The sequence below is a fragment of the Pithys albifrons genome, chromosome 3, assembly GCF_047495875.1.
Source record: "Pithys albifrons albifrons isolate INPA30051 chromosome 3, PitAlb_v1, whole genome shotgun sequence".
NCBI classification, from domain to species: domain Eukaryota; kingdom Metazoa; phylum Chordata; class Aves; order Passeriformes; family Thamnophilidae; genus Pithys; species Pithys albifrons.
In genome coordinates, this window is record NC_092460.1 from 7,133,981 (window position 1) to 7,161,739 (window position 27,759).

At 41.3% G+C, this 27,759-nt stretch overlaps 1 protein-coding gene across 19 annotated transcripts in view; it reads left to right on the top strand.

The window, feature by feature from the left end:
* Positions 1-21,541, top strand: part of MAGI1 (membrane associated guanylate kinase, WW and PDZ domain containing 1) — a 336,793-nt gene extending 315,252 nt beyond the window's left edge. For 9 of the 19 annotated variants that reach the window (XM_071550294.1, XM_071550300.1, XM_071550302.1 and 6 more), the window contains 8 exons: positions 827-1,019; positions 4,255-4,548; positions 7,670-7,873; positions 12,642-12,732; positions 12,854-12,917; positions 13,910-14,056; positions 15,694-15,832; positions 19,449-21,541. In XM_071550294.1, the coding sequence (XP_071406395.1) occupies positions 827-1,019; positions 4,255-4,548; positions 7,670-7,873; positions 12,642-12,732; positions 12,854-12,917; positions 13,910-14,056; positions 15,694-15,832; positions 19,449-20,146 (1,830 nt within the window). In that variant the 3' untranslated portion in view covers positions 20,147-21,541. Of the gene's footprint in view, positions 1-826; positions 1,020-4,254; positions 4,549-7,669; positions 7,874-12,641; positions 12,733-12,853; positions 12,918-13,909; positions 14,057-15,693; positions 15,833-17,799; positions 17,889-19,448 lie in introns of all 19 variants that reach the window. The other 10 variants (XM_071550309.1, XM_071550314.1, XM_071550310.1 and 7 more) reach the window with 6 other exon arrangements.
* The last annotated feature ends 6,218 nt before the right edge of the window (positions 21,542-27,759 follow it).

Sequence of the window (27,759 nt, forward strand, 5' to 3'; positions counted from 1 at the left end):
TGTATCCTGCAACTCCTTCCCACCCTCCCTCCAGAAACCGCCCGCCGCCCCGCCCAGAACTGCATATTGGAAATAGGTTTGTTTTCTGCTTCTTCTTCAGTTGTAAACCAAATGAAAACACATAGGTCTGAAGTTGCCTGGATTTTGAGAAAAGGGTGTCCTGGTCAGATTTGCAAATATTTTGGTCTTAGAATGCCAGGTTTTCTACTTGCTTGATTCTCTCCTTGAATTCGCTAAACTTCTTTACCATAAACCCAGTGCCTGTGGGAGGTGTCATCCTTTCATGTGCTGCACAGGTCACATAACAGCTAGATAGTGACAGCATGAATTTCCACATTTTTCCCTGCCAAAATTATTTTGCTCATTTATGGGAAGAGAGATCATGAATTCATATCATGTTAAAGTAACTCCACAGAACTCACTGAAGATAAGCCAAGTCTGAGTTGGTGGACAGGCGAGTGATGCGAAGCTTGTAAACCCTAGAGGCAACTGAAAGAGTGACTCAATCTCAACTTCTCTGACAAGACCCTCAGTGCTTTTAACTGTGTTCCTGTCTGGTCACTGTCTGGTTGAACAAGTTTCCCAAGGCTATCTGTCATTAGAGTGAATGGACTGCCTAAAGAAACCAGATGTCAATTTATTACAATTTCATCATATGGCTATATTCACATAGAGCTGCTTTCACAGGAGCAACTTTCTTGACCAGCAGCCACTTGTCAACAATTTCATGTCCCCACTAAATTAGGTCTAACTACGAGTGCCCCTTGCTTCCAGCTGGCTCTTGAGCTGGTTCTCATTTATCTCTCTTCCTCTGCTAATTCATCAGATTTACATCGGTCACATTGTACCGCTGGGTGCTGCTGATGCTGACGGCCGCCTGAGATCTGGTGATGAACTGATCTGTGTGGATGGGACGCCTGTTGTCGGGAAATCGCACCAGCTTGTCGTCCAGCTTATGCAACAGGCAGCCAAACAAGGTCACGTCAATCTGACCGTCAGGCGCAAAGTGGTTTACACAGGTAGGCTGCAGCGTCGCTCCGCAGGGGTAGATTTTCTTGCCAGACTCCCATCTGCTCAGCAAATGGTTTAAAGAAAAAAAATCCTCCCCTTTTAGTACTGGGAAAACTCAGGGGACGTGATGTTATTTTTCCTCTTTTGCCTATTTTTAGTCTTTTTTTGTTCTTGATCAAATAAGTTTCAAGTATTTTTTTTCCAGTCGAGACTCCCTCAGTCTCAATTGGATTTTCCAGTCTTCTTGAAGGTTTCTGATAAAATTGAGAACTGTTTTGTTACAAATATTTATGCAACAACAACACTGTGGTTAACTGACTGTGTTTTCTGTTTATTTCCCGAAAAATGTTCTGTCTGATAGTCACCCTTAAACTAGGAGTGAGGGAATGAAGCTGAAGAGTCCACAGGAGGGGAGGCAAGGGCAGAGAGTGAGCAAAGGCAGTGGTGTGTGGTAGGTGCTGTCCCAGGCTCAGGAGAAACTTCAGCATGTAGTCAGCCAACTGCAGGATGGAAAACTGTAAACGTTAGTTCTGGTGGTGCAGGTTGTGCATGTTTGTTATCATAGAATCATAGAATGGTTTGGGTTGAAGGGCACCTTTAAGATCATCCAGTTCCAACCCCTCTGCTGTGGACAGGGACACCTTCCAGTAGACCAGATTGCTCAGGGTCTAGAGAGGTTTCTGTATGCTAAGTTGGGCATTGTGCACACCCTGCACTAGTGTAGGGTCTAAATGCAGAAAAAAGAAACTGACAGGAAGGCAAAGATACAGAGAGAAGTGACACTGCCTGGTGGGATCCAGATGAGTGACCAAAAAATATCCTGATAGCAAAGACAATGGAAGACGTGAGCATGAGCCTTCTAAATGACATGTGACTTTGTCATTTTGGAGAGTAACTTTGGGGTGCTGCCTCTTCCTATGTGAATCCCTTTGGGGAGCTCAATTGTGGCATTTGGTTTAGCTCACTTATTCAAAAAGAAAGGATATTGCGTAGCTTTTCAAGTTTAGGCATCATCAGATAAATAAGCAGCGATGTACTTTGATGTTAAAGAGCATCAAAATAACATTCAGTTTGGAAATGAGGCCCTTAGTGAAAGTTAGGAGTAGAAAAGTACCTTTAAAATAGCTCTGTGTTCTTAGCCAGGACTGAGCTTCTTCTGCACAATATTAAATAAATGCTCACTTCTCATTTCTTTCCTTCTTCCCATTACGGGTTAAACGACAAGTAATGTCTCTCCTCTGACAGCCTCTCTTTAATTCCTGACCAAGGTCTGTCAGTGTGAGAGAGGCTTTAGGAGAAGAGCTTTTGGAGGAAGGGCAAGGGCAGCTGAATTTTGGTATTGTTTCTGTGCATAGATTTTCTGTGCAGTTTTACAGCCTCCAGGCTGGAAATTACCATGAAAGATTTAGATGCATGAGATCTCTCTTGGTATTTCATTCAGAGGCATGTTACTCCAGACTGAGCTATTTCTGAATCATTTCAAATGTGGACACTTACTCTAGGATAAATTATTCAGAATCCCTTCTTTCGTCTTATATTTGCAGGCTTTTAAATTCCGATATAACTTTGTAGAGAAGGCTGTTCCTGAATTTTGGTCCCTTGTTCTTCCTGTCATCCGTATGCCAGTAGAAAAAGGATTGTTCACCTAAATGGGTACTCTCTGTCTTGAGATTCATGCAGGGGGAATCTTATGCTCCTGTATTCTTAAAATGTAGAATACTATGTATGTAGTACATACTTGAAGGATTTAAGTGCAAGCAGGACTTCTATCCAAGGATATTTTAAAGTCCTTTTTCTTTGGATCATGATTTTAGAGGATTAGATTTTGTTTGCCATCCATTTTCTTGTTGTTGTTTTTAAGATCTTCAACTTAATTTTGATTCACCAAATTGGAGAAGTGACCTGATTAGTGGAGGCAGCCATTCATCAGGGACAAGTGCAGTGTGCTGCTCTCAGCACGAATGGGCTGCGGAGAACAGGCTGAGTAACAAGAAGTGGAAACTCTTGTGAGCCATGAGCTTTATGCTGAGGTTGGCTCAGGTGAATCAAAACACTGTGCTGGAATGTAGGCAGGGAGGAACTCTGCTGATTTCCCAGCAGATGATGGCTTTGCGCAATATGGTCCAGCACTTCAAGAAAGACATGTTTGAGTTGGAGAGAGCCCAACTGGAGGGAGTCCAGAGGACCAGGGAGAATAAGAAGAGCTCTAGAAAACATGGTCTGCAAGGAAATATTGAACAAATTTGGAATCTTTAGCTTAAAGCAGAGAAGGGGGAGGAAGTATGAAACTCCCCAAGACTATAAGAGGCTGCTGCAAAGAGGAAGGGAATAATATGTTCTCCATATGCCTGTTAGATAGCACTAGAAATAATAGCCTTATGTTGCAGCAGGGAAGATTTAAGTCCGATATTGCAACCAATAGATTGCCTGGGGAGATATTTAACAGCTGATTAGTCAAACATCTGTCAGGACTGACGTTAGGTATAGTTGGCCCTCACTTCAGCAGAGTCTGGACTAAGCAATTTTTTGAGGATTCTTTAAGCTTTGCGGTGGCTGATTAGATTTTAAATTAATATCCCTTCCAACTTCAGTTGCCATTAGACACTTGTTTAATATTCATGTTAGCAATGTTTAATGGTTTCCCTGTTTGTGCCAGTTGCTGATAGTTGCTAATTCTTCTGTCCAGGAAACCTTGGTTCACAAGTTGTTTTGCAACTGTGGGGGATTGTTATTACTTAAGATGCCATTAATCAAAGGTAATCAGTGCTACCTAACTGATAGCATTGAGTTTAAAAATACACAGGTGTTGTGATGGATGTGTGATGTTACTGTCTTTCCTCGTGGCTTGTGCACATGTAGATATTGTACATATATAACTGAAGTGGGATGTGATAGCTGAGGGAGGCACCTTACAACTAATGAACTCCAGGTTTAAAATGCCACAGAGCATCCAGGCATGCAGTGCTCCACTGGTTTAACCATGCTGCTGCTGCTGTTTGACAGTGGAAGGCTTTGGCTGCATGACCATACACAGGGGAGGGTGACCATGTGTGGTCACCGCCATCACTGTACAGAGCTCATGGTGGTGACATCCTAAAGGAGACAAATCCCTTTGTTATTATGGCCACAATCTGTAGATTAAAGCAGGTGATTTTCTTTTACCTTCTTCTCAGCAGAGATCTCTTTTCAAGCACTAAATGGCGCAGCCTTTCTCAAACAGACTTTTTTTCTCCCCATCCCCAGTTCCCAAGGCAGAGAATGAAGTCCCATCCCCAGCCTCTTCCCACCACAGCAGCAACCAGCCGGCGTCGCTGACGGAGGAGAAGCGAACGCCGCAGGGCAGCCAGAACTCTCTCAACACCGTCAGCTCGGGCAGCGGCAGCACCAGTGGCATCGGCAGCGGTGGTGGCGGGGGCAGCGGTGTTGTCAGCACCGTGGTCCAGCCCTACGATGTGGAAATCCGCCGTGGCGAAAATGAGGGGTTCGGCTTCGTCATCGTCTCGTCCGTGAGCAGACCTGAGGCAGGGACAACGTTCGGTGAGTCGTGGAAGTTGTTAATTGTGCCTCAGAAGAGGCGCAGGTTTGAGCACTGCAGCACACGGAGGCAAGTGGGGATCTGCTTAATTAAGAGTCATGAGCGTAGTTAATAGCTTAATAGGAGGCAAAGACTTGGTAGGTGTTTGACTCCTGGGCTGTGTTCAGCACTGAGTCAAGAAAAGCAAAAGGAGAATCCCAGCCTGAAGAGCAAAACTGCCACCAATGGCAAATGCTGATGCTCACTTTCTGGGAGAGCATTTCTGGGGTTTGCTCTCAGAAGAGCAGCTGGGGATCCTCTCGGTGTTGCTGTTTGCTAGTGCAGAAATGGAGCAGGTGGAATGAAATATATCTCCTGATGGTGGAATTGAGCCAGTTGATTTAAAAGCAGTAATGCTTAAACTGATTAACTTCTCTTTGGCAATCAGGGTTATTCTGATCCTCATTATGGAGTAAGCATGCTGATAGATGGAAAGTTTTGATTAATAGTGCTTGCTGGTGAGGCATAAAATGGAGAATACTGTTAAAGAAAGAGAATGGTTTTTTGGCCCATTTCGCCTCTTCCCAAATCAATTTCTTCAGAGTAGGAGGAAATGAAGTTTATGCAATGTCACACATAATATCCTGCCCTAATAGAGGTGATCATGGTGTCTGTTTAAGACAGGCTTTGTGCCAGGCAGACACCCATTTCCAGGTGTTACTGCAGAGGAGATCTACATCCGCTTTGCAACTATGCCCAGAACTAGCTGTTCTTGAGCAGAAGTGTCGTTGCAAGTAGGAAACCAGTCAGAGATACTATTTTCTTCCCTTTCCATCTCCTCCAAAAGGGCCAGAGGCAGCATTCACTTGAACTCTGTAGTGGAAAAGGTTTTCCCTTTCTACTAGTCTGTGGCAGATGTTAGGGATGGAGCGGGAAAGGAAAGACAGAGCCATGTGCCTTAGCCATCTTCACACTACCTCTCAGAGCAGGGTTGTGGTTTGCAGACAAAATGCATTGGAGTCTCCTTGTACATCTTCAGTCTTTCTGGGGCACACAGGTGCAAGAAGTTGTCTTTCCCTCTTTTTTCTAGGCTTTTATTCTGACATTTCTTGCTGTTGCCCCTCAGTAACACCCTTGCTTACATCAAGGGAGCATCACCTCCTTTTCTGGTATTGATGTAGAACAGGCCATTCTGGGCAGTTATAGCAGCAGAGATTTCAAGGGGGAAATACATAGTAGAAAGTCAGTGCATTGAGTTCTGTCAGTTCTCAGGTACTAGGCTACCTGTCCTTGCTGCTGGAAACTGCTCTTCCAAAAGAGATGTAATATAATAGAGATTAAACAACTCAGTCTAAACTAGAGGGAGTGCTTTTATCTTCTGTATTTGCAAACCTATGTGTAAATAACTTTTACTCTATGAAGACTATGCTCTAACTCTTTTCTGCAGAGAAGCCTTGACCTGAGGTTGTAAAGAGTTGTGTTTTCTTTAGCCCAAGATACTCGCTAACTGAAAGTTTTCTGTGCAGGGGCTCCTCATGGAGATCTGTTGATCTGTGACTGTTTTCCCTTTAATTTTTTCAAGTATATTCAGCTTTTTCCTAATACTCAGCATGACATGTGTTCCCTCTGCTGTCTGGTGCTTGCTCTGGACCTGCTTTGTAGTTTTTTTCTTTCATGGGTGGTATTTAGAGATGGGCCAAACTGGTTCTAAAACCCACCTTGGTCACTTTGGTGTGGGCTCTGTCATCTGTGTTCAGTGGATTCGATAAAGTCATACCCTCAAAACAGCCTTTAAACTGGATTGGACTTTGAATTACCAGAAAGAAAAGCTTTCTAACATTATAGTAAAAGAAGAAAAAATAAATGTCCCTCATGTTTGTAACTAATATTAACCTTTCTGCCAGTTTTCATCGCATCTTTCCAACCTCACATATCCATGTCTTAGCCTTTTCTTCTTTATGGTCTTTCTAGTGTTGTCACGTGTGCAGCAGTGTATATCTCTAAAACTACTAATCAAATAAAGACTGCAGCAGAGATGGGAAAGTGCATCTTGAGGGTGAATGTATTGTGGATTCAAAGTATGTGATGACCTCTCTGTACCGCATGGTTGTAATCACATGCTGTGTGCCTGAGGGCCTCTTGCCCACGTAAAGGAGCCATACAAAAGCCCAGTGGATTTGTTTGAGTGATCTTGTGTGTCCTCTTTGTCCCCATTCTGCATGTTCTGGACAACCCCATGTTTTTGGAAGAAACAATTGTGTGGAACAGGAGGAGAGTTTGTCTCCAAAACACATTCATCCTAAAGTGCTTTTGCTCTGTGTGTCAGACATCTCAATGGTTTTGTGTGTAGTTTTAGAGGTATTTAAAGAGGTCCTTATTCCTTTACTGTTCCCACCTTGGTGCCATCTAAGATCATAAAAGGGGAAGGGTTAACAGAGGCTGAGGTGGATGCCTGAACCAAACAGGTTACCTTTGTCAGTCTTGGCCCATCTGTAGTGGTCCTGTGCCTTCCCTGGTAGTACCTTTATTCATGATGGAAGAAAAGTGTTTCATGTTGCTTTCCCATGCAGTGCTGATAGAGTGGGTCTGTGTGGTAGAAAGGGAACCGTGCTCCCTCCTAGGCCTAGAACAATTTTATCTTTCTAAACTGAGAAAGAACAAAACATTGGCAGAAGCTTGAACAACAGTTGGCTTAGGCAAGAACCAGAGAGGCTGACACCGATGTGATCTTGGAGAAGGAAGTCTGAGTTTTCTACAAACAGTTTTCAATTTTTTTCTTCAAAAATAAGACCAGATTTGGGTTATTATGGGGCTGCTAAGTGCAGTTGTAGTCAATAAAAATCACATCATTTATTAACAGAAATCTAGGTGGGGGGAGTTTTGAGTGATTAACAGAACACCTTTTTGTGGAAGAAGTAAAGCATTCTGCACTCATACTAGTTGATTGCCAATGTTTTGAACACTGGCAGCAAAGCTATCCTATAATAACTTTTGCTTGATGCATTAATTAATTAACCCTTAACCTTCTCTTTCCCTTTTCAACCCTTTTTCTCCTTTTCCCCTTCACCATATTCCCATGTATGTAAACAATTAAAAACCAAAACAAAACAAAAACAAAAAACAACCCCCAAACCAATACAAAAGCGGGAAATGCATGTGTGGCCATGCCTCACAAAATAGGTCGGATAATTGAAGGGAGTCCTGCCGACCGCTGTGGCAAGCTGAAAGTAGGCGACCGGATCTTGGCCGTCAATGGGTGCTCCATCACCAACAAGTCGCATTCAGACATCGTCAACCTCATTAAGGAAGCGGGAAACACCGTCACCCTGCGCATCATTCCAGGAGATGGTAAAGTATATGTTTCCTGCTGTCTTATCTGACCCTCTTGGTTTTGTTCTTGGGCTTTTTGTGTCAGCTGGAGCTGCAAAGTCATGGAGGACTCAATTTCCACTCCCGCTTTGGGAGTTCGCAGTGAGGGAGGTTATGAGTCTTCCATAGCTTTATTTTTTGTTTCCTTTTATAGAAATAGGTGATTTTAAACAGGGAGGTGCTGATTCAAACATTGAAAAAATAATATTCCATTCTACATATCTCCTTAAAATGAGCTGCCATAAATTTGATGCATGACTCGGTACACTTTGATTTGATTCTTTGGTTAGTAATGCAGCTTTAAAATATTTGGCAATCGCTTCTTAGTATGTGGGATTCCTGAAGCTTTGTGTAGACACAACCAGGGTATAGAGTAAAGAGATAACAGAAAGGGATAAACACTTTGACATGTTTTAAGCTGTTTGAAAAGCAGATTTGTTTTTATTCTCAGTAAGTTGCTTTGGGAACGAGCTCAGTACATTTTTAAATGACTGTTTAAATGGTGATGGCTCTGGACCTGCTCTGTGCCTGCAGCAGGTCCTTGTAAGAGTTGCCCTAGACAGGATCTCACTATTCCACATCATGGGGAATTGTGCAAGATCCCTAATAATAAGGAGACACTTGGTACTGATTTCAGGGCACTGAAGTATTTAATAAAAATAAGGGTCTGTGTTATATGTCAGTTTTATTAAATTGATCCCTAGTTTGCTCCTAAATAAGAACAGAGCAGAAACCTTGTAAAATACCTGCAGCAAAACTAAAATTGCTGTGGTTCTAAATTCTAAGTATTTGTTTATTGTCCTGCTCTGCCATGGATGGGTTCATAGTGAAAGCTCGTTAGTCAGAAACCTTTTAACATTGCTCTCCTTTTTAGTTCAATCCATGGGCATAAGATTTGATGACTCAGGTACAGTACCAGCGGGCATTCCTTAGAGTGGTACAGGACATTATTTGCATTTAAATGCGGGGAAAGTGTGATTAAGTTTGAAAGAAATGTTGAGGAAGTATAGCTAAATGAACCTCGTACCTTTAAGAAAGAATGAAGACGTTTGATGATGTGATTTCCAGTGGGAAGCACTCGGTAGTTGCTAACACTTGAACTGTCTGATCTGAAACATGGATTTGGTTACCCCACAGAGCATGATTATGGTGTGTTTAGTTACAGGATAAAAATAGATCAGGATGAGAAATGATCTGGTTATAAATTCTTTCTCTTTAGAATAATCTGTTTTGCAAAAGGCTGTATTTTCCTACTGTCTAGTAGGTACCAGGTCAAATGGTATATGATTCTCTGCTGCTTGCAGCAAGTTAGGTGTTCATGAATAATAAAATGGCTGTGAATCAGGCTAACGTCAGAGCTGCCCTGCGCATACCAGTTTTGGGAGATAAACTGGGAGAATTGTTCATTACCTGTATTTTAGCATCTCATAAAAATCAAGAAAGGTGAATTTATTTAAAGAGCATATATTTTTAAAGGCAAAACCACCTGAGAAATAAACAATTTCTGAATGGCTTAAGAAGAATATCATCTCCTGACATAAATGCTCAGTCAGTCTTGTTAATGCAATTATGTGTCCCAAATATCATGTAAATTGCTTAGGTTAGGGAAACATGTACCTGTGAGTGACGTCATGTGTTCCCTAGAGAAGATGGAAAGCTGTTCCTTAGGGAAGGAGGCAACTCTGCTCTTATAGCAATGCAGCCTTCAAGTCTTTTTATTTACTGTCAGTTTGAAATTCCAAGTAAGATTGCTGCATTTGTATAGTATTACCTGCATTTATTTTCCAAAAGTCAGTAAGACCCAACACTCTCATAACTCCTGAGGACTTTGCTCTAAAACCCCATGAGATACAAGAAATTGGTCTCAGTGTTGTTTTCTTTTTGATGTCTTTGTGTGCTTTTCTTGATTTGTTGTTTTCTTTTTGTTGACTTTTGCTTTTTCTGGCAAATATAATTGGTCTCTGTGCTTCAAGGAGGGAGGAGCATAAATCAGAAGCCACTCGTCAGCTAATCATGAAACTAAGGCGCGTCACAAGACTCACCATAAACTCACACTGCTAATCTCTTCTAACATTATTAAAAACAATAAGAGTTTTTGCTTTGTAATAAGTCTTGCACAAATTAATTACCACAGACCACTGCAGGATTATATTTGCAATCCATCTGATGCAATGGTAGAGAATGCTGGAAACAGACAAACTTAGATTAGGCATTTGATTGGTGACTGGTTTAGGGCAGAACAGGACAAGGAATCAGTGAAATATGTAGGGTTTAGAACATGCAGTTGTAATTGCACCAAAGATAATTTTTGCTGTGTTCTGTTCCAGTTTTGCATGGTGCTTGGCATGCATCCTGAACCAGTGTCTAAAAAAACTAGCAAAATTATGCAAAACTCCTGACTCATGGGATAGGGTGGGCTAAAGATAGATGCAGTACAGTGGTGTGAAGATACATCTGTACCAAAGATGTGTTGTTGCTCTGCTTGGTATTATTAGTGTGACCTACTAAAGGGTAGGAATCTTGCATTCTCTTTGAAGCCCATCTATATCTGATCTCCAAATATTTGTGGATGATTCCAGAGGCTTTTGTTCTGGATGAATACAGAACACTTAACTGTGTTTTGGGGGCCTTCTTCTCTTGGAGACTGATTTTAGCATCAAGGCATCTTTGCAAAACAAACAGAATTATTTCTTAAAATCTAACAGTGTAACCACACTGCCTCCTTCTCACACAAGCCCGCTGGTAGTGGCACAGCATCACAAGAGTGTGTTTCGGACATGCCTGTCCTGAGAGGTGCAGGCAAAGCCTCTCTTGCTCTCTCTGATCCATAGGACACAAGCCAGCTCTGGTCTGGAAGATGTTACAGCTCCATATGCTGAGGGTTTGGGCATGTTAACTTGGGCACAGCACTGCAGGCAAAGGAGCTGTGTTCTTGCTGCACCCATCTGTTTAAGTGGTTCTTTTTTTTTCTCTTTCCCTTTTTGTGAGTTTCCCTTGACATGCAAGTAGCTGCAAAAAGGAAAAACCTTCCCCTGATCTAGATTTCTCCATTATTAAAATAAATCCATGAAGTAAATTAAAATCCCAGGACCAAGTAAGCCCATGACCACCACTTCTCCTTAATTCAGGCAAAAACCCTCCCATTGCTGCAGTTTTGTATTACAGCTGGACTCTGTTTAATAATGGCAGGTTTCTCCATAGTCAGTAAAATGAATGCCTGGAGCTTGAGAGGCAAACAAGGACAGGGTAGAAGACCTTGTAATTTTATGTTGGAGAACCAGATGTTTCCATCCAGTTTTTTAACTGTGATTGTGTATTCAGTTTACATTTTGATCTTGAAAAGTGGATCATGGTCAGTATTTTATGGTTACTTGTCACCTGTGGTTCTGTCTTGGTTACAAAGAGTATAGACACAAAGTGGGGGTCTCCTGTGTGCAGAGCTGTTCGACAAAGGAACAAGGGTCTGTCACTGCAGTGGCTTTCACTGGGAATGCCGTGCCTGATGAGTAGGTGTTTCTTTTGACTGTGCCCATCATTCTTCATGTGCAACCAGCTGTTCAATATTTGTGTGGTTAAACATGTACCTACCACTGAGACTTCCACTGAATTCAAACTCCCGTGGGAGGGAAAGAATGATTTGGGGAACTGCTGATTTCTGGAATAATTCAGCATTTGAAACTGTTCAGTACTAGTTTCAGTTCAGGATTGATGAAATATGTGGTTCTGGCAATTGTGTTGAGTTCAATACACAAGACTTCCAGGTCTTTCCTCCAAAACTGTGTTGCTAACATTTGGCTATTGGCATTGACGTGACCTTAATTTTAGGCAGAATTTTAAATGAGTTTGGGGTTACCTCTGGTTGTACTGAAGTCTGTGATACAGCTCCAGATGACATTTTCCTCTCTCACACTGTGAGGGACACCTACATAATCACTTTTCAGTTGTATTTGCAGCAACTCCCATCCCAGTTGTGGGAAGCAGGAGAGAGGACATTTTCTTAAAGCACCTCCTGCCAGGCTTAGAGATATATGTCATTTACACAGACTGATGCTGGGCTGAGAGCCCTTTACTGTGACAGAAATTGAGTTTAGGGGTTAGTCCTGCTCTCTGTGTTCTCTTAGTGCTCCCTCTTCTAAGTGGGACCCAGAGCTGCTGATGCATTTGGTGCAGGTGGTTCCACATCCCTGCCTGCAATTTTCAGTGCTCAGGCAGTAGTGGGTTGTATTTCAAAGACAGATTTCAGTGAGTTTGGGTTTTAGCCACGTTCAGTATCACCTTGTGAGGTATTAGATAAAAGCCACATCTCAATGCTACTGAAGATTGCAGTTGCTGATTGAGGAAGAACTGATAAGCTCATAATCCCTGGAATAGTTATAGCTACTGTAAAATTAATCCAGCCAACCTACCACATTTAGAGACTTTAATGATTGGAATTCATGCCATCAGACAACAGAAAAGACATTGTTCAACCCTTCCTCCACAAGTCAGTCTTCATTGTGTGTCTAATCGTCAGGGTGGTTTCCAGTCCAGATTTCCTAATTTTATTTTTTTCCCCCAAATGAGTGTACAGTTTCATATACATAATTACTATGTTAATTTGGGGAATTAAGAAATTTGAATCCATCTCAAGTTCTTTAAAAACAAAATAATGATGCTTTCTAGTGAAATGCCTTTGCAGAACTTGTTTTTCTTTCAGTGAATAGCCAACTGTCTTCCCTCATAATAAAAAACAAAATCTGTTTTGCAGAATCCTCCAATGCTACTTTATTGACCAATGCAGAAAAAATTGCAACAATCACAACCACACATACTCCTCAGCAAATACCACAGGAGACCAGGTCAGATTGTTTTCCTTGAGGAGGGCATGTTGACATGCTCTCTCTTCAGTTACTCCTTGATTACCTTCACATCCCATGAGCTGTATTTTTCTTCTCTCCCTCTTTCTCTCACTCATTACAGCAGGAACAACACCAAACCAAAGCAGGAATCCCAGTTTGATTTCAAACCACCTCAAGCAGCACAGGTAAGGAGTACTTCTCTAATTGTTTTGTTTACCACAGACTGTTGTTTCAATTCTGCTTGAGGGCTAGCTGTGTTCAAATATTTCCCTTGAAAATTCCTACTGAGAAGCTGGTCTCCCTCAGCCTGTTTGCTCAAAAAAAGAGGAATTTGCTGATTAGTTTCTTAATATGTGTTGCTGTTGTTTCAGCTGAGAAACATTTACAACACATTCTCATCAAGAATTTGAGGGAGAAAAAATAAAGGAAAAAAGCTGACATTTTTAGGGCAGTAATAATTTATGTGTTTGTTTATTGAATTGTATATTGTGAGCGGCCTCTCCATAAAGTATTGTTGCAAATGATAAATTCAGAGGACAAAAAGGAGGAAAACTTAATAAGGGGCGATGGCTGGAGTGTTCCAGCTCGCGCAGATGGCATCTTATTACAGAGATTATCTATCTCACTGTTAACTTTCCTTGCCACTGGCCATCCCAGAAGTAAGCTCTTCTGTTAGGGACCTCAAATCATCCCCATAATAGCATTTGTGAAAAACAATGCCCAGGCTTCTGAGCTTCTTGCAGGGGAATAGATGATGTAACAAAAAGGAAAAGCCAGCACCATGGCACAGACTCACCCCAGGTACCATTAGACATTTCACTAAAGCCTGGCACTGGAAGTGAGGTTACCCTTGCCTTCTGTGCAGTTGGTACAACACTAACAACACTCCAGGAAAAGGGCTGGGCATAGGAGGTGTTTTGTAACAGAGATGCCCAAAAATGCACCACAGGACATGGCCAAGCCCATCCACTCCAAGAGTCCTTCACAGACCACTGCTAGAACTCCAAATAGCAGAGTGAGATCTGAGGAAGCAGCAAATCCTACTCTGTGTGTGAAAATTTGAGTGATTTTTTAATTATGAGTAACAAAATAATGTTCGTTGGTTGAATAATTTCAAAACAAGAGTAGAGCAGCATTTGGCTTTCTGTTCATTTGGGTGTTTTTGTCTTCTCTCCAGCAGGACCAAGACTTCTACACTGTTGAGCTGGAAAGAGGAGCCAAAGGGTTTGGTTTCAGCCTGCGAGGTGGCCGGGAGTATAATATGGATCTGTACGTGTTGCGGCTCGCTGAGGATGGTCCAGCTGAGAGATGTGGGAAAATGAGGGTATGCACAAACTGCTTTTACAACCACATTTCCTTGGAATTAGCTGACTTCCCTGCCTTTCCTTTCTGCTATGCCAGCTAAAAGGGAAATTAAACGTTAACTGAAAGTGGCTCCTATTTACTTCTGTCGATGGCATCTGTCACTCTTTGTATGCAGTCTGTAGCAGTGTGTGTTCATGGAAAGACTTCACCCCCTTCTTCCAATCCTGCCTTCCAGATTCTAATACATAATCTGTCTTTAAAGCCTGAAAGGGACTCATGTAGCAATGAAAATGTAATAGCCACAGTCTTTGTCTGCTACTGGGCAGAGTAGGGACAGGGCATATATACACATGAGTTAAAAAATTGTAATGTAGTTTTTGATTAGCATTAACTGGTACCTTCACGTATCAGCTAAATTAAAAACATTACAACAAGGGCATATGTTATAAAATGCCTTCAGAAAAATTGAATATTGAATTCCCAAGTTTTGTGTACTCCTTGCTCCTCTGTTAGAGAATGCATTATAACTTTCCCAAATATGTCTTTCCCTCCTCCAGATATGTCATGTGAAGGACATATTCAAAATTCTTTTGCTAGGAGTGGGTCTGTGGGTCCAAAATTTTTGCTGATTAAAAGTATGATGACAAATCAGTACTGTCCTGTGGAAGACAATGCCCTATTTTCTTTCCTGATAAATGATTATATTTACAAAAGCAGCTTTGCTGGTTTGTAGCAGTATCAATATTCAAGTGAGAAACAGACCTGAAAAAGCTCTGCGAACATCTTGGTTGCAGCAGACTGTGAAACAAACCACCACTTTGAAGTCTTTACAAATAATCAAAATGAAATAAAATAGCACCAGTTCTAACACTCCTGTTCCTTTTGAGCAATACTGTATTTCAATGTGGTTTTGCGGAACAGCAGTGAGATATTTTGATACGTCAAGCTTTCCCCACTGTCTTCATGTCTCCAAGCCCCTGCATTGCTGTTTTATGTGGACTGTCACTGGAAGGAGTTGGGCATATTTCTGAGCCCTTTAGTTCAGGAAAGATAGTGAGGTGGTGGAGCAGGTCCAGAGAAGAGTGATGAGGCTGGTGAATGGACTTGAGCATAAGTCCTATTGGGAAAGGCTGAGGGGAGCTGGGGGTGTTTAGTCTGGAGAGATGGAGGCTCAGGGGTGACCTCATCACTCTCTACAACTACCTGAAGGGAGGTTGTAGCCAGTTGGCGGTTGGCCTCTTCTCCCAGGCAGCAAGCAGAAGAACAAGAGGGCACAGGCTTAAGTTCTGCCAGGGGACATTTAGGTTGAATATCTGAAAGAAATTCTTCACAGAGAGAGTAATCAGGAGTTGGAATGGCCTACCCAGTGAGGTGGTGGATTCTCCATCCCTGGAGGTTTTTAAGATGAGACTGGATGTGGCATTTAGTGCCATGATCTAGTTGTCACAATGGTGTTGGATGAAGGGTTGGACTTGATGATCTCAGAGGTGTCTTCCAACCCAGTTGATTCTATGATCAGTGATCTATGATTGTGTATTTATCTTCACCTGGTGCATAGGTGTTCCCCTTTTGCTGTGACCATTGTCTTCTGATGTGCTGGTGGGGACCCTCATGGGAACTTGTTTCTAATCTTAGACTCTTTTGTTACATTGACAGATTGGTGATGAAATCTTAGAGATCAATGGAGAAACCACCAAGAACATGAAGCACGCTCGGGCCATCGAACTGATTAAAAATGGTGGCCGCAAGGTCCGCCTGTTTCTGAAACGTGGAGATGGCTCTGTCCCAGAATATGGTGGGTCAAACTATGAAAACATTCCTTTCTTCCCTGGCATCACTCCATGAATGATTTGTCTCAAGATCTGAAGCGGGAATTCTTTTTTATTTTCCTTTCTCACCAGTGTCTTACCAACCTTTGCAACATATAATTGCCTCGCTTGTGCTGAATTTTCTACACATTTCATCCTTTGCTTGCTTCCATGGACTTGGGGCGCAGTGTAAGGCAAGATCATCATAGCAGTATTTTTTGGTGATCAGAGAGGAATACAAAACAAAACAAAAAACCCTTTATTATCTTGTCCAGCCAAAAAAGGAATGTCATTGAACTGTGCCAAACTGTTTCTCAGCGGCTGAATTGTTGTTTCAAATAGGTCTCTACTTCTAATCAATGCAAAAACTGGTATCCCAAGTTACTGATTGGAAGCAGTGATTTTTTTTGGTTAGGTTTTTCACTTAGTTCCTATCTGTATCCATAGACATGAATGCCAAGATGGCTTATGAGATTTTTGCCTTTCCTTAATATTTATGTAAATATTTATAAAGTTATTTAAGAAGGAAAAAAAAAGCTTTACTGCAAAAATATATTGATTTGGCCTCCTGAGCCCTTTTCTCCCCCTTTAAACTGTCTGCTGATTTCAACTAGTTAATTTGTAAGGTCTGAAAAGGTGAGGAGGTTATGAAAAGGTGCTCTCGTGTCTGTCTTGGGGGAAACAGTCAGTCCTTGTTTCTTACTAAGAATTACATTAGATTTCCTTTTCTTCCCCTGGAGGTTGGATTGCTGGGTGGCTTAACTTAGCACACTATTTAATATTATAATTATGTCTTATTTATTTGAGATAATTGTCAAATATTGTGCCCTCGATGGAGGGCTACTCCCAACCAAAGGTCTTTGAGGTTTCTATAGAAACTGATGATTGAAGAGATGTCCTTTATACTTTCCTCCCCTTATCTGGGTTATTTCTGTGTCAGTAAGTTCTGTGTTTATCATTCTCTCCATGTCCTAACACCAGAAACAAAATCCTTCTGCACAATTTATGAACTATATTTTCTTTTCATTTACTGTACTATGTTTGAGGGTTTCTGCTCAGTCTGTTTATTACTTAACTTAAAATGACAAATTCAGAGTATAACCAACAAACAACTGAAGTGTTTAACAATATGAAAGGGAAGTTATGGGTTTACACTTCTGTAATATAAATAGCACACCAGAAGGTTCAATGATGGCACTGAAATTCTGTAATGTTCTTTCTACTTTTGTCTTTTCCTATGCTCCTTTGGATGTACAGTACTGTATCATATGCTAGACTGCATAAATACCCTGTAAATTAAGTGCTTCACTTCTCAAAGCATATGTCTGTTGCACTGAGGATGGAAATCCACCACCAATTTTCTTTTGGCTTATGCTAACCACTAAATGCTCATTCTGCAAGCAAGGATTTAATATACAGGGGTTGCACTACTGTAAAGAATATCCTTGTAACATTTGGGACTCCTTCCTCTCTTTGTTCTGTTCGCTGCAGTCGCAAATGGTTCCTCTAATAATGTTAAGTTCCAATATTTTTCTGACTCAATTGGAACGTGCTTCTCTATGAGGCTGTATATTTTTGTAATGAGTTTTGTACTTATTTTTAATGTTGTGGTCTCTGGTGGACTTTATTTTTCGTTGTTGTTTGATTGTTAATGTTTTTTCTATGACATTCTGTGTCGCTGTTCGAGCTGTCTTTTAGAATGGATGCTCTCGTTGTCTGGGTTATTGAATCACCTCTTAGATGTCTCTTTATGTCACAATAACAACTGCTGTCTTTGCAGCCTTATATTTGGGTGAAGCCTAGACAATCTGACTGGAAAAATAAACTTTCTTTATTCTAAGATAAAATATGAAGATTTTTCTTTCTTTCATCTTTATTATAGGGAATCTAAATTTTCTACTTTTCTCTTTCTCTTTCTCTTACTTTTCTTGGTGCTGGGCTCTTCCTTCCTCAGCGATGATACCTCCTAATATCGCTGCATGTATGAGAAATGACAAGCTCGGGGAGTCTTGCTTCTACCTTATGGGCCATAATCAAACTACGGTTTGTAGCTAAAATCAATATTAGGTGTTTTTGTGCTGTGGCCTAATTCCCTCACATTGCTTTCCGCTTCGCTATATTTTATATGTACAGCAATTCATCCCGAACACCCTGTGCCCTCTGAATTGTAAGTACACACACCACAGGACACATTTAAACCTCACTTGTACCTTGGGTGATAGCCAGGTTGCTGCAAGCCACAAGGTTACAGCTACGAGAAAGCGGTGTGGTCTCCAGGTGCTGCCTGAAAATCCTAACAGGCAAAAATACCCACACATGAGTTGCAACACAGGGTTCACCTGGCAGTCACAAAATCCAGAGCCCACGTGCACACCGACCCTCCCAGGCTCAGGAATGGAAATGCCGTCAAATGGCAGATGCTTGGTGTGATGGCAGGAGGAATAAGCATATAGAGAGTTTGGTTTGGGGGAGGGAAGACAGGAGAAAAAACCAAAAAAATCTGTCCCCACAAGTGTTTGTGAGAGTTTTCAGTCATTGCCATCAGGGTAGTCCACCCAAGGGGGGTGTCTGGGTGCAAGCAGCAGGAAGTGGCCAAAGCCAGCCGAGCTGCTGTTCAGGAGTTACTTCTAAAAAGAAAGAAATAAGCAAATAAAAGCAGCACTTGCATTAAGGCAGAGCAGCTACTTTTCATGTTTGCAATGAATCATTCATAAACATCCGTTACAAATGACAGGAGTAATTGTAGCTTCTCTGCAGTGCAGGGCTGGGGTTTAGTTTGAGAGTTGTTTTTCCCCTTCTGCTTTGCAGTTTGTCTTGCAGAAGTAGCTCAGCTCTATTTTACCTCAAATGCTACACAAAAAATAATGAACTGGAGATTAGATTTGAATCAAAGCCATTGTACATATTACAATATCTTTCCATTGCTTTGATATGAAAAAATCATAACTTCCGTCATCGTTGTTTGAATCATTGTGGCAAAACCAAAATCTACCCTAGGACTTTTCGTAACATGGTAGAACTAAGTGAGATTAAGTGATGTCTTAAATGAAATTGAAAATTCATGATTACAGTCTGATTCTCACACTTTCAAAGTATTCTTTTACAAGGTGAAAACTTAATAATCAATTCTGTTTTCTGTACATTTTCTACTATTTGAACCACAGCCTCCCACACCTGGAAGGCAGTTCTTTACAGTGATTTAAAAGACACAAATTTTTTCCTTAAGGCCATCTTTATTGGAAACTGTTAAAAAAACCCAGCCTACAACCTGAACTATATTTTTTTTTCCACTAGAAAGAAAGTAGTGTAACCAAAACACAATGAATTGGGCTTGGGGAAAATGTAAAATGCCCCATGCCCAGAAGAGCATTAAGATGATAACAGCTTGGACCAAAACATGGCTAACTTATCAGAGCAGCACCAGTACTAACCTGTAACTCTCCTTGTTCACAGTTAAATTAACAAAAGCTTGGGTTAGCCTTCGCTGACTGCTTTTAACAGTTGTTTGTTTTTGTCACTAATGAAGTCTGAGGAGTGCTAAGTGGTGTCACAGCACCACGGGAAGGCTTCGGTACCAAACGCTTTGCTGTTATTTTCTTTCAGACCCCAGCAGTGACAGGAACAGTCCCGCCACAGGTTCACAAAATGTATCGGAAATGAAACCTGTGCCATCCGACCGACGGCAGCACCCATCATCGGAGTCCAGTTATCCACCAGACCTTCACAAATCATCACATGGGGACAAGCGGACTTACGTTAGAGACCTAAAAGGCAGCAGAGAGTTTAGCAGACATCCCAATGAACACCACACTTGGAATGGGACTTGTAAAACCAACGACCACGTGCCAGGCAGGAGGATGGAGAGGTCGCCGGAGAGGAGGCACGAGAGGCAGCCAGAGAGGGCGGTGGTGAACGGGCAGAAGAGGAGGTCTCCTGAAAAGCGGAGGGAAGGGACAAGGAGTGCTGACAATACTTTGGAGAGGCGGGAACGACACGAGAGGAGGAGAGACCTCTCTCCCGAGAGGCGCAGAGAGCGGTCGCCCGGCCGCCGCCGGCGGTCGCTGGAGAGACTCACGGAGCCGAGGAGGTCACCCGACCGGAGAAGAGAGAACTCCCTCGACCGGCGGGCCAAGTCCTCTGACCGCCGGAGGGAGAGGTCGCCCGACAGACGGCTCAGGGAGGAACGACTCGGCCACCGGGAGAGGGAAGACCCCAGCTGGAAGCACGAGCCGAGCCGCAGACACCTGCCCGAGCAGCGCAGGCGGCCCTACAAGGAGTGCAGCACCGACCTCAGCATCTGAGGGGCTCCCCGCGGTCCCCATCGCCTTCCCCACACCATGGGAGCGGAGGAGAGAGTGCGGGAGCTGAAACCACCTGGCTTTCGCAGGCAAGGAGACATCCGGCACCTGCTGATCCTACAAACCTTTTATGCAGATGAAATCTTATAACAAAAAAAAAAGTGTTGTGCCTGATGTAAAATATTAAAGAAAGTATTTTTCAGTGTATTCTTTTTTTTTTAATTACTTGCCAAATGTTGGTCCTAAAGGATTATAAAATTTTGTTTCTACATTCTTTGTAGATTTCTTAAAAATAATTCCTTTATTGGGCTACTTTCCCACCTCCCCATTATAGTAAGTGGGGTAGCCAGTAATGTAATATAGGCAAAGGATTTTATGACCAAGTTTGAATAATTTGATCCAGACTCTAGTGACTCACTGCTACACTGTATGTAGAAAATTTTTTAAGGTTTGGGGGTGGGAAAGGAAGAAAATTGTTCATCTCAGTAGGAATGGAGCGCTCCTGCTGAAAGAATTAAAAAAGAGACAAATGTTCCTAAAATTGCAAGAACTGTTTGAAGAGACTACTGTTTCAATGAAGGATATTTATAATAATAATAAATAATAAAAATGTAAAAAAAAATACAAACCCACACAGCACAAGATGATTTACGATGAGGAATTTCTAGTTTGTTCCATGAACAGTTTGTACTTTCAGGCCCCCTCGACAGGATGCGCAGAGGCAGAAGGACTGTTCACCACCATGCCTGCGTCACACGCTGATAGAGACTGTTGATCTCTCATTAGCCTCAGCAACACGTAACGATCTGTCATTAAGGCAGCCGCCACAGCCCTGCTCATCTTCTAGCTGTATATGGACAGCAACCCCAGCATGCATGGTATTGTGTGTCTGCTTGGAAGCAAGGGAAGGGATCAGGATTCTGGGACAAGGCACAATGCGGTGGGAGCGCAGTTCTCCCTCGCAGAGTGGGTGTATTCCTTCTGCTCAGGCAAAAACTAGTGGGCTTTTCTTATTTTGCCAAATTCCAAAAGTTCTCTCTTTCTATTGCTCTGTATTTAAAGGGTTTTTTTTTTGTTTTACTGGCTCATCCTTACTGAGACAAAAGGAGTGCACTTACTGGGAAAAAAAAATTAAAAAAAATCAAAAACACAGGCAAAAAGAGGCAATCAGTGGGACAACCTGGTTGTAGAAGCCTATCTGTACTGGTTATATGCTGTAAATTTGAGTCTAAGAACAGCAGCAAAAGGGAAACCTGCAAGTTTCTAAGTTGTATTTTTAAATTTGCAAGTTGTGTGGTAAGTCTGCTGTAGCATTGGTATAAGATTTAATGGATTACTGCCTAGCTGAGCCAAAATGTTTGCCGTTACTGTTGGACCACTAAAAGTAAACTGCTGCTTTTTACAGTGCATTGGTGTGTACATGTATACTGACTCACATCCTCCATATGAACACAAAACCATTGCAAGTCTATCACTGTTGTTGCCATGGTACTGTAAAAACAAAACCAAGAAAGAAGATGGCCAATCATTGTGTGTACAGTTTAAATTGTAATTAATAGAGCCTGTTGGAAAAAAAACAAAACTGTTGCCTTTTTCTTGTATAAAAGAGGATTTATGACAAAATTTAGCTGTGAGGAATGTGATTAAGTGTTTATATTTCTGAAAATGGAACAAATTGATTCAGGGGATATATTTTAATGTAAACTGAATCAGGTATGTAAAGCGGTTTTAAAATGGGAGACTGTATAAGTAATTCTAAAGCTTTTGTTGGTTTGGATATCATTTCTTTCTTCATGGTGGGCCTGCTTATATATTACTAAGCACTTGTATGCAGTCTATCTTCTCCAATCATCATTTCTTGCAACGTGCTATAGACATAATGCTCTTTCCGTGTTGATGAAAAGCAGTATGTGGGCCAATCTTTTTTATAAAACACTATGCATATATAAATACTACATTGTTCATAGCTTTATTTGACTTAATTGGGTTTATACATAACACTAGTATGAGTAGATGTGGGCTTACCCCGTACGAGCTTCTTTCCTTGGAACAGACACTATGTATATGATGTAGCAACAAAGAAGGAGAAAGTCTGTGAATGCTATTTTTATTATCAAATAAAGTTTTCCATACAAAGCATGCATGCGAGTGTAGTGGTAAGATAAAGGAGGAACCACACCTTAATTCTACTTGCTCATCCCTCTCTAAATTAGTAAACTGCAGGTTACAGTAGCCAAGGGCCATCCATTAAATATGTATTAATCATCCATTAAATATGTATTAATCATTTGACAAGCCTTAAAGCAAAGGTTCCCAGTGTTCCAATACAAAGTTTCCTTCCCCAAAATAGTCAGAAACTAAAGGTTTAGGTAAAGCAGGGTTTGTAACTTTGTCTGAGGTTAATATCATTTATTCTTCATAACACATTGATGTGTGGCCATGTAAAATCAAGAGAAGGCAGCAACTACTTGATTGCTGTTGAATTTTTTGTGTGTATATTTACACACAGATGCATACATGTAAATGCACATCACCAAGACTATATTTCTCCCATCTCTTAGTTCTTAAAATGTAGAGAGACTTTCAAGGTTGAAAACCTGTTAATTTTACATAATTTTTAAAAATAACTTCTAAATTTTGCATGGCGTATCAGGCTCCACTTATCTGTTTTCCTGATACTTCAACCAACCTGATGTGAGTCCAGGCAGCTGGAGAGCGTCACCAGTGAATGATTTGGATTTTCAGTCACAGCACTCTCAAAGGGATTTGTCTCGTGCAGCCTCAGTCCGGAGAGGTACAGATGGGCTGTATTGTTTGGATATTCTCAGTGAGAAATTATCACTGAGAAAGTGTTTGGGTATTTTAAGTTTGAATCTTTAATGATGTTCAGTGCCTTTCTACCCTGAAATTATCTTGTAATGGTAGACATCAGTTCTGCATTTGTGCTTTCTGCTGTTACTACTGTTTTTCCTTTCCTTTTTTGTTTTATACCATAGTTTAAACAATCTCACAGAGCTGAGTAGGTGAGTCTCAAGCTCTTGAAATATGCCTTTGAAGAGTCTCAGGTGAAAAGATGCTACATAGATAATACCAAAATTACGGAAACAATTTAAAAAACACTGCAAGTTGAAAAAATATTCAAAATGTCTTGTTAATGGTGGCATCCTTTCTATTGCTTCCAAACCCACTGAGAGCTGGAGCCCCTTTCTGAAGCATGAACATTGCAGCTCCATACTCTGTGGTGTGCAGCCTTAGTCACTTTAATTAATTCCAGCCTCACTTTTGACCATAAAATATTTTTCAAAAGTTCTAAAAATGAAAGGAACCCTCTTTTAGATTGTAACTTGGCTCCTGTTTTTTCAAACAATGTTCTACAACTATGATGCCGCCATAGTTGTGTGTGTCTTCATCAGTGTGTTTCTGATGAAGAACAGAAGTTTCCAAAGTGCTAAGTGAAAAAGCTCTGAAAATTGTTAGGTTTGGGGTTTGTTTTGGATTTGTTTTACACTTTTTTTTAAACGTGGCCAGGTTCCTGTGCCATCAGTGTGTTCTCAGCCCTGTCATTTGTGTTGATTAATACCTAATTGTGAAAGCTGTGATTGCTGAAGGGCTGTTCAACAACACAGAGAATCAGGTGGAATTGGATCTCTCTAAGTTCCAGGTTAACTGAGCTGTTGCTGCCTTTATACACTTCTACTCAATTCACACCCTCTTGAATATTCTTTCCTTGGTATTAGAGCCAGTGTTTTATTTAATAGTGATCTTGTGTTAAACCCATGTGCTGTCCGATGCTTGTTTTATCACTGGAGTGGTAATTATAGATACTGTTCTCCTCCTCACTTCGATACCTTTTGTTACAAAAGGCTTTCAGCTCTGTCTCTTGGCTGACTGTTCTGCTGAAGAACATTATAAATGGCTCATAATATGTTCAGTTTATTTGGCTCCCATAAACAGTACCAGGAAAAGCTGTCATATATGACCCACTGCTGCCATCTGTAAATGTGCCTGTTAGGCCTTTGGGATTGTATTTTGTTAAGATTTATTTTTTAAAAAGGAAGAGTGGGAACTAAAAAAAGTATTCCACTTTACTCAGCAGTTGCTGTAAATCACATGAGTCTGAGATGATGCCAGTTTTGGATGTGATGCCAATCCATCAGCATTTCTTCCCTGGAATATAATGAAGAGGCAGTAAAATGTCACACAAATAGAAAAGTGTGGGGTTTCAGGACAGAGAGAAGTATAAAATATGTGCTGCCACAAGCATGTAGGAATTCAGTGGTTGGGACTGACCATGATGTGACAGCCTGCCACTCAAATGTGAGCTTCATGTCAGAGATTCTTTTTCAGAATTTAAGGCATACTTATTTTCTTTTCCATCTGCCTTTTTTGACATGAACTCACAGCACGATAGTGTTACACCTCTGCAACATGCTGGGAGAAACTTGCCTTCATTTTTTTAGGACATTCTCCTCCAACTTCATATTAAATATCTTCAAACTGCATCTCAATTAGCAATTAACATACAGGTTGTTATTGGAAATTTACCATTTTAAATGCTCTTTTAAGTAATAAATGGCCATCAAAGTTTTAAAATGCAGTCACTGGTGTGGAAACAGAGTTTCTAAATACTTAAAATCATTGTTTCTTGATATTTCCAGGGCCTGTGAAAGAAGGCAGCAAATATGCTCCTTGCCAGGTGGAACTGTGCTGACTGAAGGATTTTTTCTAAAACAAAATAACAAATTGTATCAAAATGGAGGAAGTGTCTGCAGAATTGTTCTGAATTTTCAGTTAAATATCCATATATGGCTAAGGCCCTGAGCACACTTTGAGTGCACAAGGTCAGGTTGGATGGAGCTCTGAGCAACCTGGTCTAGTGAAAGGTGTGCCTGCCCATGGCAGGGGATTGGAACTAAAAGATCTTTAAGGTCCCTTCCAACCCAAACCCTTCTGTGATTCTATAATCCTACAAAATAGGGTATAAATGCCGTTAAAATCAATTGATGTTAATGCATAAGTTCAAGCTCTGGTAGAACTTATCCCTGTATTTCAGCAGTTTAGGCTTTGCATATTTGGGCCTAGAGGCACCAGCAGATGAGTTCTGTCAAGCCAGCAGAAAATAATGTGTCCCAGCCCTTCCACATCAATGTCAAACATCTCTGCAGGAACCCATTTCAGTGATAACGTGAGCTGCAGTGATGTGCTCTTCACTGAAACAGCAGAGATGAACACCCACCATCCATGTTGCTGACTGGGCAGATGAGGCTGTTGTCCTCAGCAAATCTTTGGCAGCATGTGCATTGAAAATCCTCAGTTTCAAAGAAAAGGCTGAGCCTGAAGATGAAATGGAGGTGGTTTCATCTCTTCAAGGAGACTTACTAGCTTTAATTTTACAGCAAGTAGTTTTTTTTTTCAAAGGGGACTTTTGAGGAGGTTTTGCTCTAGCAGGAAAGGTCATACTCAAGAAAATCCAAATTGCTGGCATTGTGCCTCAGCCAAGGTTATTTGGTCCATCCCTAAGCTGATGTGACTTTGATGCTCACTATAAGAAAGAGTCAGGTTTGTATGAAACAGGGATTCCATCTGTGTTAGCTAGATTTTGTAGACCAGACTTCATCTCCACCTCAGCAGCATCTGTGACCCAGGTTAAATTTCCTTTCTTTCAATTGCATTTGTCAGAAATTTCAGATTTTCTGTCTGTCATTAGGACCTTGGGCTTGTGTGACATTACCTCACATCTGCTGTGAGCTAAGACCACGTGTATGGATATATAGGGATGTGTGGCTGAGCTTGTCTGCAGTAATTTGTTGAGTAAGGAAAACAGGATGGTGAGACTGTCCCTGTAAGCCTGGTGGCTCCTGTACATATGAATGAGATTTTGAATTAGCTTCCTTTTAAGGAGTGTCAGAAAAAGGAATGTCTGGAGGAGGAAGTTGGCTGAGGCTTGTCCCATATGTGCTACAGAAAATATTGATTGGATGTGGAAGCAACTTGGAGAGTTTCTTGAGGACTCGGCCTTTTGTTCCTCATAAATGAACAGTTTTTTTCCTCATTGTTTCTTAGTAAGATTCTTCTGGTTCCTGTTTTTTTCTTCTGAGACTCCAGTTTGCTTTGGGGGCCCACAGGCAACTTCTTTCCTCTCTGTTTGATCCAACAATTGTTGCCATGGCTTTGAAGTGTGGAGTCTGCTGGCAAAGCCTTTGCCTTTGTAACCTTTGAACTGCAGTTGTGTAACTCAGGGCTGATTTCCAAGAACACAAGGCAGTTTCTGTGTTGTTCAGTACAGCACTGGACATGGTCACCATGTCCTGCTCCTGCTCCTGCTCCTCAGTGGAAACAGAGGTCCTGACCACAGGCATGGAAAGCTGAGGAGAGGGCATCTCAGGAAAAGCCAAGAATCACACTCTGAATGTGCGCCAGAGTACCATGTTCTATTGGTTTCCAGATGTGACATAAAAACTAAAAGAAGTCATTAAATTTCGGGGGCTGATTTATAGTACTGAATTCATTATTCCATGAAATTATATACTGAATGGTTAGAAGATGTTTAAAGATTCCAGTGCACATTATTTGCATGGTAATAATAATAGTAACAGAAAGAAAAGTCCTAAAAAATATTCATGGCATATGCTTTCTTGTTTCTTGTTGAGGGCACATCAGACATCTGTTTTCCTTCTCCAGTCCCTTCTCTGGTTGAAATGATAACTTGATGAGACAGGTGTTTTTAGACAAATTGCTGAGGATGTCAGAATGAAATGTTTTCGGTGGAACCTCAGAGAAAAAGTCTAAACAAGTTCTTCAGTGGTCCTTGGAAGGTATAATTTTTCACTGGTGATACTTGATGTCTCCTAATAAACATTTGCTAACCTGAAAAAGGTTTAATTCTATGTAAAAGAAACTATGAACTGTGCCTTCCTAGCATGCATGGCACACGTGAGACCAAACAGTTTGTTTTTTTATCCTCTGACCAATTAACTGGATTGAAAGTTGACTGTTGCTGGATCTCATTGTGCTCCTGGGACAGCCAGCTTAGTTGTGCAATAACAGTGCAAAAATATGCAAACTATAAACAGCTCTGAAGTGCTTAATGTGACAATGCACACAGAATTTTGATGTTGAGAGCCTGGCAAAGCCGGAGCAAGGGATCCCATACCTGGTGGGTGCATCGCTGTCCCATCACCTGGTGCCTTCCACCTGGAAGCATCTGGGCCTCAGTGGCAGCTGGGCTACATTTATTTCAGCACTCAATGTCTTGAACTGGTGGACATACAGCCCTGCTTTACTTCTGAGTGCCTGTGTGCATCTCTGGAGCATCCCACAGCCAGAGAGAGTTTTTCTTCCCGAAGACCTCCAAGTAAGGAGAACTGCTTCCTTTTGCTGAAAGCAGAGTGATGAATGCTGCCATCACCCATGACATTACATCAACTCAAATATTTTACCCTGAAATTCTGCCTATGCTAGAGATTAATCTTGGTTTATAACTAATACTAATATTTACAATAATTGCTTCTGTTATTGCATTGCTTCAGCATATTGCAAAAATCCATATCCCTCTGCTTACTAAAGATTTTCTTTATCAACCTGACTCTTCTTATTCCAATTATGACTTAATGAAA